At 35.5% G+C, this 11,771-nt stretch overlaps 1 protein-coding gene across 1 annotated transcript in view; it reads left to right on the top strand.

Annotated features, from left to right (window-relative positions):
* The window catches only part of LOC107745727 (galactose-1-phosphate uridylyltransferase-like), a 25,667-nt gene extending 18,222 nt beyond the window's left edge, over window positions 1-7,445 (top strand). Inside the window, exons 3-4 of the mRNA XM_016559675.1 lie at window positions 6,904-7,026; window positions 7,235-7,445. Coding sequence (XP_016415161.1) covers window positions 6,904-7,026; window positions 7,235-7,261 — 150 coding nt within the window. The 3' untranslated portion in view covers window positions 7,262-7,445. The remainder of the gene's footprint in view (window positions 1-6,903; window positions 7,027-7,234) is intronic.
* Window positions 7,446-11,771: the final 4,326 nt, after the last annotated feature.

Below are 11,771 nucleotides of genomic sequence, written 5' to 3'. Positions count from 1 at the left end.
ATAATGTAAATTTCCCCCCCCCCCCCAACCAAACAACGCTAATTTTTATTCACCAGTTGGATTTCCTGTTCTTGTTAACTAAAATATTGTAATTGATATTTGCCTCCAAGTAATTTGCTTCATGTTGTGTATTAGCCAAGTGCGTTACGCAGTCTTTGCACGGCCAATATTTATTGCAACAATCCTGTTCTCCAAACACATGTGCTTGGCCTGGCTGCCATGTAATTGGATCCTGCCTTCCAGACACGACTAGCGGTCTTCTCTCTCTCTCTCTCTCTCTCTCTCTCTCTCTCTCTCTGACTCGCAGCACCTTACGCCGCTTCCTTCTCATCTGTCTCTTTTCCTATCCCTTTCTTCCTTGCCTTTCTAGAGTGTCTCAGCACTGCTTCTCAGTTCACCGAGTGTAATTTCCAGCTTGTCCAAAGTGTGACATGCCAATAAAAAAAGCTGTGGAAGTGAAGATTTACAGTGGTATCGAGTTCACATGCTTCCATCGGGTGGCTCTCTCCATTAAAGAACACATGTTGCAAATTAGCTCTCATTGAAGAAGAAAAAAAAAAGCTCTGGAGGGAGAGTGGGAGGGTGCTCTGGCCTGGGGAGGATGGGAAATATAAGGCAATAGAAAATTCCACTGCCCTCCATCTTCACATTCCCATTTCTTTATGTATGCATTAGGGATGTGATGGTGAGGAAATCTTCACTCCAGTCTATCGGCTTGCCACAAAACGGTATTACCTTTGGGCGCTTTCACTTTCGAATTCGCGATCTTGGTGTCACGTTTTACAAGAAAAGTTAATCGTCTGTTGCGTTTACATCTTTACACATGTCGCTTTCCAAGGCTAAAATGAATGTTTGAAAGATGGATTCAATAGTATTCTTTATGAAAAGCACAACAGCAATACAACACCACAATGACAAACTAGCTTTTATATTATGTTTATTAACGAAAATGAGTAACACAAGTCATGGCATACCACCACATGCTGTATTGTATTTAGGGATATGCTGGTATCAAATTTTCATGTTGCGATTAATTGCTAATGCTTTTATCACGGTATTCGGTATTATCACGATATTGAAATTTAGTTTTAAAAAGTGCTGTCATAATACAGTATAACAGGTTTAATAACTTTTTTTCTTATAACAAAAATAACTGAACATTTAAATGCAATAAAGCAATACAGAAAAATTTATAAAGTTAAAAGTTTTACACAGATTAAAGTGCAAAAGAACTATAAAGACCAATAGGTATCACTTTACAATAAGACCTCATTAGTTAACCTTAGTTAATGCATTAACATTCACAATGAGCAATAGCTACATTTGCTACAGAAGTTATTAATCTTTGTTTAAAAAATACAAGTCTTAGTTCATGTTAGCTCATTAAATAACCCAGTTGCAACTTTCGATTTTAACAACGTGTTATTAAATATTGTAATTACCTAAGATTAATGAATGTTCAGAAGAATTTTTCATTGGCAGTTTGTTAACTAATGAATTAACTAATGTTAACTAATGAAGCCCTAATGTAAAGTGTGACCGAACAATAAAGAATCAAAACACTTTCAAACAATATCTAGGGCATGTTGTAGTCCAGATTAAAATGTAAAAAAAAAGTTTGAAAATAAATAGCCTATTAAGTCTAAATATTTAAGTATTTGGCGCTGTGATGAACATCATAGCAAATACACAAATCTGAATGGCTGTTTAAATCATTTAAACACGATTCAGAAACCGGAAGTAGTGCAGCTGCTTTGTTTACAGGGTTTCCGGGGTAACGGCTGCATTTAAATGAATTATTATTATTATTATTATTTCTGCCGTTTAGCGCCATCTGCTGTCAGAGAGTGAAAGTGCGCTTTCATTCAGAGCGTCTCACATGTTCCGCCATGTGCTTCTCGTCTGCGCTTGTTTACATCAGAGTGCGCACGCATCTTTCATGCAGCATACGGCGGTGTTGTGCATTTTGACCAGTTGATGGGAAAAGTATTCTTAAAATGCATTCAAAATTCTGAATAATTTGTAATATATAATTATTCACGGTATTTAGAAGTGCCCACGATAACAATATCGTGCATGTTCATTACCGTGATATATCGCATTACCGAATACCGGCACAAGTCTACTCTGTATGATTCGTGCTGTAGATTCAGTAGTGGTGTTGCAGTGGCGCTGATATAAATGCAAGGAACATCATCGTAGTATTCAAATGTGATTTACGTAAGCGTAGTCTTAGGAACAACTTACACAGACATTTGCTCCGCTCATTTTTCATGAATGAGGCTTGATGTTACAGAGTTTTGCACTAAGCAAATCTTAATTGCCTAATTATTGGTGAACAGCAGGTGTGCCTCTGCTCCACAGTTTCCCACAATGTCATGGAACACGAGTTGGAAAAACATCTTTGAAAAGCATCCAACATTGATTCATATTCTGTAATCACTTAATCTTTCAGTCTTCTTTAACCTGGCTCCATTCGTCTGCTTTTAATGCAGGCGCTGGCCGCTTCTGAGCTCCCCTGTAGAAATCACCCTAAATATGATGAGGTGATTCGAGATGTGACCCACGAGTAATGATTCGTTTTCCTTTCAAAATCCTTCATTTTCAGAAATCCAAGCAAGCTCAGACATTTTGGCCCATCTCCTCCAAAAGCAGAATAAACACGGACAAACAAAGTGCTGCTCGCTTCCAGATGTTTGTTGGAAATGGCTCTCATTGCAGAGGCCTTTAAAAAGAACAACCTTGATTTTTCTCAAGTGTTATTTAATTTTTACTGCATTATAAAAGTGAACTGCAGGGGGAAAAACACGTTCCTAAATGAAGCAGCGATGTTGGATGTAGGTGATCTAATGAGTCATTTTCATTGTTTCTTATGATGGTTTCAACACTTTTGGCTGCAAGGGTCTTGTTTTAACTCTAGCATGTTTTGCAACATTATAGTATGACTGATTTCACTGGTCATTATGTGGTTTCACTTCACTGAAGGTATTTAATATCCAAATGGAATTTAGAATTACACTGTTTATTTTCTTAATACACATTGTTGCTCTGAGTGACTCATGGATGCATATTATTCTAAATAATAAAATAAATAATACAATAAAATAACCAATATTATTATTTATTATTATTATATAATCATTTTTTCAATTATTATTATGATTATTTAACTTATTATTAATTATTATTAATTATCATTATTAAATAATAATAAAATAACGTTTATGACCTTATTTTGACCTTAAAGAAAAATTGTAAGAAGTTGGATTTATTTCTTGCTGAGGGCTGCAAGATTAATACAAATAAAATCGAAATTGTGAAATTATGAAATTAAAACAGCCGTATTATTAATATTGTAATTTTACAGTTACATTAATTGTCATTAATTTTCTTTAATACACTGTAAAAAAAAATATTTATTTATTTATTTATTTATCTATTTGAAATTGTAAATAAAAATTATTATTGGAGTATATCTTACAAGAAAATACTATTTCAGTCTTTAAATTTAAAAATGTAGTAATATTTTATATATATTATAATAGTTTAATTCAGTTAATTCTTGCTGATTCCTTGTAAATATGGCATTTTTTCAGTGTACTTGATTTTACAGGGAAATATTACAATAGTGATGTTTCTTATTTTGCTTTTTATTTATCTTAATATTGTTATTTAGTAGTAGTAGTAGCATTTATTTATTTATAAATTGCATTTTAAATCACAATCACAATTTTTATCTGAAAAATCACAAATCAGTTTTCTTTCCCCTCCAAATCATGCAGCCCTACTTGCTGGGTTTGAATTTCTAACTTTGTTAAATAAAAAACCCATCTGTCAAAGCTAAGATGTCAGAAATGTGTCAGAAGATGCCAAAGCTAAGACGTGTCTATTATATAATCATTTTTTCAATTATTATTATGATTATTTAACTTATTATTAATTATTATTAATTATCATTATTAAATAATAATAAAATAACGTTTATGACCTTATTTTGACCTTAAAGAAAAATTGTAAGAAGTTGGATTTATTTCTTGCTGAGGGCTGCAAGATTAATACAAATAAAATCGAAATTGTGAATTTATGAAATTAAAACAGCCGTATTATTCATATTGTAATTTTACAGTTGTAATGTAAAATAAAATTGTCATTAATTTTCTTTAATACACTGTAAAAAAAAAATTTTTTTTATTTATTTATCTATTTGAAATTGTAAATAAAAATGATTATTGGAGTATATCTTACAAGAAAATACTATTTCAGTCTTTAAATTTAAAAATGTAGTAATATTTTATATATATTATAATAGTTTAATTCAGTTAATTCTTGCTGATTCCTTGTAAATATGGCATTTTTTCAGTGTACTTGATTTTACAGTGAAATATTACAATAGTGATGTTTCTTATTTTGCTTTTTATTTATCTTAATATTGTTATTTAGTAGTAGTAGTAGCATTTATTTATTTATAAATTGCATTTTAAATCACAATCACAATTTTTATCTGAAAAATCACAAATCAGTTTTCTTTCCCCTCCAAATCATGCAGCCCTACTTGAGGTTTGAACTTTGTTAAATAAAAAACCCATCTGTCAAAGCTAAGATGTCAGAAATGTGTCAGAAGATGCCAAAGCTAAGACGTGTCAGTTGTGTAGTTATAAACCAGTTTTAATAGTGTTACAGAAGAACTGGAGGACATTCAGTCCTTCGTGCCTTTTTATGTAAGGCTTCAGTCAAAAACTTGTTTAACCCGAGAGGTCAGATCAGTCTCAAATGTGCATTTAGAGCTGTGGAGCTTGACTTTAAGACCCAAATCAATGGTTCGCAAGAAAACTGAGGTCAAAGAATCTCTCAGAGGTATGTATTAGATTCTGCAGGAAGTGGATGCTCTGAAAAAGAGTGTGGAAATACTTCTATTTGCAATCGTCGGTAACCCAGGAGAAGTCAGTTCTCACAGAGAGTCTAATTTATCATTTAGCTGGAGAGCTCATTTTCACAGTTGCTTTTTTAAATTATTTTTGGCAGCAGGCAAACAGAAATTTGTCTCTTAGTTATAACAACTTCTCCCTTGTGGATTATGATGGATAATGGAAACGCACACAAGAATTAGAATTAGCTTCTCGGTGATTGACTGTGAGCGTTAAACTTCTCCAGTAATGTCACATTAGTCAGCGATGACCACGCACACAGGGAATATCTCACAGTGTTCAAACTCATTATGCCATTTATTACCAGTCTAAATTTCATGTAGCTCGACTTTCACTGTGGGAAAAAAATGCATTATTTCTGAGCATTTCATCCTGTTTTGTTTGCGATGTTGTCATCTCTGAGATATCCTTCACAACAGTTTGCAATGATGAAAAGCTAGACGTATCTATCGGAAAACTTTACCCACTGCTGTTGAAAAGAGACTTTTTATTAGACCTCTAAATGCGAAATGAATGCAGTTGGATGCATTTCTGAAACTTTAAAGGGGTCATATGATGCGATTTAAATTGTTCCTTTCTCTTTGGAGTGTTACAAGCTCTTGGTGCATAAAGAAGATCTGTAAAGTTGCAAAGACTAAAGTCTCAAATCCAAAGAGATATTCTTTATAAAAGTTAAGAGTCAGCCACGCCTACCTAAAACGCCTCGTTCTAACACACCCTCACATGTCTACATCACGGCTTTAAGAAAAGTTTGGACACAAGAAATATAGCACTTTTTTTTTTCATCGCGCAAACAGCTTTCAGCACTAATTTCTTCCCGATGTTCATTTTCAAATAAACAACTCCTGTTTTACTTGTAGTTTCGTGTTATTCCCGTTCAACTTCTCGCGTGTGTTTTTGTGACAAAACGGGGTTTGGGGATGGGATAGAGTCATTTGGTGACAGAGTCGTTGAAAGCTCGTGTAGTGTGTCACCCCCTGTTGCGGATCATTTACATAGTGTTGCGTAGTGTGAACACTACAACGACTTTAAGACAGCCAAGAAGTCATGTAGTCTGAACAGCACAGCGATCTGCCGACGTTTTAAGTCGTGTAGTGTGAACAAGGCTTTACTGTTTACCTATTAACAGTTTTTTTTCGTAGCATTTTTACAATATTTTACTGTTGAATTTACACTCATTTTTTACAGTGCAGACTTGGAAAAACCATCTGAAATATTACACTTATCCTCTTTAACATACTGCTTCCAAAGTTTTATGAATTGGAATTAACTGCAAAATATTGTTGTAAATTCATGGAAAAGACCCTTGAGAGAGTCATCCATGCGTGTGTGTGTGTGTGACACTACTTTAAATTGCTAACATTGAGAGCCCAAAAACTCGACATCTCTTTGCAGAAAATCGCATTTGTCTCGGTAGTGAGTAATGACCAAGTTTCTTTCCTCAGGAAGATACGTTTGTGGAGAGCTCTTGTGGGAGCTTCGGTTTTGAGGAGAAGTATTGGAGAAACAAAATCTCTCTCAGCAGCCTTTTTTGTTGAAGATGTATGGGATACGGTGTCAGAACTCTCTCTGGGCAGCTCAGGGTGTCTTTGGCGGCTCTAAAGATGAATGTTTTAAAGTGTCTTTTCCAATTGCTTTCCCTAAATCATCTCTACGAGGTTAAATATGGGAGAAGTGTTATCGCCAAGTACCAACTCCACTCGTTGCGAAGTATAATTGGATGTGTTTCCGTGCTCTCCGTGCTTCGATGGCCACATAATGTGCTATCAATTTGCATACGTAAAATACAGGCCTGCTTTGCAGTTCTAGTTATTTTTATAGCTGGAAGGGATTTTTTTTTTTGTGATTATTTGAGCCCGAAATGTTGTTTTGTTTCTGAAAGCAGTTCTAAAGTTTTTTTTCTGTATCAACAGAGTCTGATTAGCGAGACTTCCCACACAGGTTCACGTCTTTGTGTTATTCCCATTTCTCTCTCAAGGTTTGGGCCAGTAATTTTCTTCCTAACGAAGCGGCGCTGGCGGAGCGCTGTCAGAGAGACTTCCTGCAGAAGCACGGAGAGCCTTTGCTGCTCCAGTATGCTCGAATGGAGACGCAAGCACAGGTAAAACACCCACAGAAGACACAGTTCATAGCCCTCAGCAGTCTGTCAGCATTAAAACTCCCTATAGACAGTTTGTAAAGGCTCTCACCACCATAGTGTGAGTGCTTTTGACAGCCCTGCTGAGGGAAAAAAAAACAACATAAGGTGGTTTGCTGGTCTTGGCTGGCCACTGAGCTGGACAAAATGGTGTAGTTTGATTGTTTTAAAGCAGTTTTGGGGACTTTTCAGCTGGTAGAATTGAAGTCAAACCTTTACGGGCAACCTACAGACTGGGCCGGCGCCAAAGGGGGGGGTACTTGCCCCCCCCCAAACAAGTTACTGTGCCCCCCTTCCCTGCTGAAAGTGATTGATTGAAGCGAAATTGAAAGCGGAAAAAACAGCACGCGTATGAAAGCGTTTTTTTTTTCCACCCTGAAATTTTTGACCCACCCATAAATATAAAAATAAGTTTAATGTTGATTCAGAAATTAAAACATGCTCTTGGTGTATTCAAGTGCTTGTTCATATAAATCAAATTTTTTTGTATTTTTGAGTAAATAATCGATCCATACAAAAAAAAAAAATAAGATATGTCCTCCTCCTCCTTGTTTATAGTATATTTTGTCTAATTTGATCATGCTTTTAACTTGTGTAATGTAATATTCTCAAATGCATTTAGCACATTTAACTATGTTTAAATCCGTTCTGAAATTCAGTGCTGTAAAGGTCCTCAGTTTCTGTCTAGGCCTGTCTATTACTGTCGACCATAACAATTCGTCCTTTCTTGTTTGCTTGTTTGTGTTCTCTCTCGATTGTAACACCCCCTTGTAAAGCGAGCTGCCTCCTCACCCACTGCATGCTATACAAGGGGGCATTGGAGCATAAGCATACATGGCTGTGTGTCTCTGTATGTGTCACCTGGGCCCGGATCATTATATTGTGCTGGGCAGGATACTGATGGCATGACGAATCAGCAGGGAAGAGCTGAGCACACACGGCCCAATCCGCTGCTCTCGCACTTCACTGCAATCTGCTAGCCAAGCATGCAACACAACGAGAAAAAGCTTTCATTAGCATAATGAGGCAGACGTAACACTGAACTTGGTTAAATCATAAGTAATCAAGAAAATGAGAGTAGAGAGTGAGAGTAAAAGATGGAAAATATGAATAACAGTTAGGGCTGTGCAATTAATCGCATGCGATTTTCATGTGCATCATAATTAATTAAACGTAATTATCTATGTATGTTCTTCTTCTTCTTCTACTTCTACTTCCGCTCTGGAAGTCTATGGCAGCCCATAGAACTGTATGGTCAAAAGTTGTGATATTTGGCACACAGATAAAGGACAGTTTGAACATTAACCACACCAAATTTGGAGTCTCGGACTTAGACCCTCTAGCACCACCACTTGTCCAGACTTGCTCTTATGTTTGTGCTAATAACTTTTGAACCGTAAGGGCAACAAAATTATTTTCCTCTGATTCCTTGGCTCAACATTTGATTCAAATGCACCCTATGATGTCATTGTCCATCATAAAAATTATTCTGCTATTTTGAATTTTTCGAAAAACCTACTTTTTCGAATTCCTCACAGACTGTTTGTCCGATTTTCACGAAAATCAAACCCTCCAGAGGATGCATTCCAAGTTAGGAAGGCATCAAGGCATGTCGGAATCCAATGTCAGCTTCACTTCCTGCCTCTTAAGATACCTTCATCTGATCGATTTTTAAAGGCAGCATAGATGCATTCTTCGCTGCCTTTGATATCCCAGAATCCTGTGCGTTTCATTCCATGTCGGTTGAGCTGAAAAATAAAGATGGCATCTGAAAGTTGCATTTGGTGGTCAGTTTGTGTGTTAATGTACGTTTCTGATCAACTTTTTCCACTTTTGATGTTACTTCTAGTGAGAAATCAGTATTATAGTAATTAGATATTAGCTTAGTTTTCACCAAAGCTCACTCTAGTAGATCATTAAACCGTTGCGCTGCCTCATAAGCATGTCCGAAATCAGTTTTGTGAGGTGCCTTCTTGCGCAAACGCTAAGGCAGCGAGGCAACAAGTCAGCAGCCTAAGCTTTCAGATGCAGTCTTGGTGTGTGTTATGACAACCGTGATCTTAGGTTGCCTGCACAGTTTCAGCACAGTGCCACCTTGTGATCAGGGGAGATGAAAAATTAGCTATTTTTGCTTAGAACTTCTGAACGGTTTGCCAAAAATCACAAGACTGGCCACCTTGTGATCAGGGGAGATGAAAAATTTGCTATTTTTGCTTAGAACTTCTGAACGGTTTTGCCAAAAATCACAAGACTGGTCTCTTTACATTTGGAGCTCTCTTTAGATGTAGTGTGAAATTCTGAGTGAAATGATGACATATTTCGGGTGTCGGCCATTTTTAATTTTGTCGTAAAAGGTTATATATTACGAATGCATTGGCATATTGTTAGGAAACTTGATATGTGTCTTCGGCACCATGCCCTGAAGGTACTCAAAAAGTTTTGTGGCAGCGCCACCTTGTGGTCAAAAATTATAATTTAATTAAAAAAAAACACTAACAACTTTTGAATAATTTTGCCTATTGTCATTAGACTTGTTTTGGTAGATTCCTTGGATCATGTCAAGAACATCGATACCAATTATGCCATAATCAGCCAAACTTCCTGTCCGCCATTTTGATTTAAGTTATATTTTGATTTTTTCGAACTCCTCCTAGATCACTGATCCGATTTTCACCAAATTTGGCTCAGATCATCTTCAGACCATGCTGGCAAAAAAACAAAAAAACAACAACTTGGAATTCAAGTTGATAGATGAAATAGTTTTCATTTAACGATATATCGGACGATATTTGAAATTTTTTAAGTATCAGCATCGCCCAATAAGTCTTTCCATGTGGCCGATGTTTTTCAAAAGGGATTATGACACCGTATCGTGCTTTTATGCTTCCTCTTTAAGACAAGCCACTCATATGTGAAGCCAGCACCTGACAGACAGTAAAATGACCAATCGTCATTCACTTTCTAACGTGACGCTACGCACAGTATACCTTTTCATATGTTCCGGTCTTATTTAATGCTGCTATATACTGATAACCAAGCATGTAATTATACGCCTTCAGGCTTGTATTATTTTTTACAATGAAACAGACAAGCAAAACGAAACAGATCAGAGACATATATCTTTATTATTAACCAACTATCCCATACTATAATTAAAACAACCTGGTGCTCTGTAAACTAACTATATATGTATATATATTTTCTGCATGCCTCCCATTTACTGTAATTACATGCATTATATCGGCCTCATATCAGCCAATCGACCAGATTGATTTTTCAATATCGGCATTGGCCATTTCAAAATCCTATATCGGTCGACCACTACTACTAGCCATAATCAGCTAAACTTCCTGTCCATCATTTTGATACATGTTGAAAACCTTCTTTTTCTAACTCTTCCTTGACTATTGGTCAGATTTTTACCAAATTCGATTCATATCATCTTCATCTGAGGCTGTATCTCTGCAAAGCTTTGACCTACTGACACCAACTTTGTGTGTCATTGTCACCTCACACTGACCACACCACATCAGTTTGGTAATAGCGCCACCTAATTGCTCAAAATTGATAACAATTAAATACTTTTACTAATGATTGATTTTTATGATTTTTCATCCAGTTTGAGTAAAATCACCTTAAAATGTCTTTAATTACTAATTGTTGCATTTGGGCTGATCCTCGCTGCCATGCTCGCTCCTTTGCCTCTGTTTTGCTTGGCCCCTTAATTGCTGCTTGCAGCTATATTTAAAATGAATAACTTTACTGTATATTAACAAAATTAATGTTATTTATTTGTTGTTTTATATTTTGTAAATTAGTTTTATAAGCATTAATTTTGTAAACATTATAAAGTCCAGGACTGTGTTTCTCAAAAGTATCATGAGCTAAGTTTATAGTAGAGGCCACTGGTGGGCAGTGGTTCTACGATCTGCTTAGGCTTACAATGCTTTTGAGAAATGCAGTCTAGGAAAGTTCATAATATTGTGTTCCACTTAAATCATTTTAATTAAAACAAATGACTTCAATGTATTTTAACATTATTATTATTATTATTATTATTATTATTAGTGATTTAGTCATTAGGTAAGGTTTATGTGAAGTTTAAGTACTTGCTTACTACTTCAGAATCTGTTATAGCATACTGTGATTTATTCTGTCAGGTATTTCGCAGTGTTCACTCCATTAGTCAAGCATCTTACATTCTCCTTATTCTGGACTACATTTTCCTTGCTTTCATCTGTAAATGCTAGAGCAGCTCAGGCTGCTCCTGAAGCCCCTCGGCTCAAACGCAAAGCCCTCGTGAAGATTATGAGTACTGTGATGGAATTATAATAACGCCAATTGTGAAGTGAAAACTGCATTAGCAGTCTTATTGCGTGAAACTCAGAAACATGTTCAAATCACATTTCACCATCAAATCTAAAGAAAAAAAAAAAGAAATTATATTTTGCATAAAGAAAATTAAGCCTAGAAAATTAAGTTAGAATCATTAATTAATCTGTAATTAATGAATGATTCTAACTTGTTGTTCATGTATTTAAGACAATTTTTTTTCAGCAAAGATGCATTAAATTGATAAAAAAAAAATCTATGGCAAGTAAATGCTTTTCTTTTGAAATTTCTTTCAAGCAGCTCAACTGTTTTCAACATTGATAATAATCAGAAATGTTTATTGAGCATCAAATCATCATATCAGAATGATTTCTGAA

This window comes from Sinocyclocheilus rhinocerous, unplaced genomic scaffold (assembly GCF_001515625.1).
Source record: "Sinocyclocheilus rhinocerous isolate Xijiao unplaced genomic scaffold, SAMN03320098_v1.1 scaffold5086, whole genome shotgun sequence".
Classification (NCBI taxonomy): domain Eukaryota; kingdom Metazoa; phylum Chordata; class Actinopteri; order Cypriniformes; family Cyprinidae; genus Sinocyclocheilus; species Sinocyclocheilus rhinocerous.
This window is presented reverse-complemented; position numbering and strand designations above follow the sequence as displayed.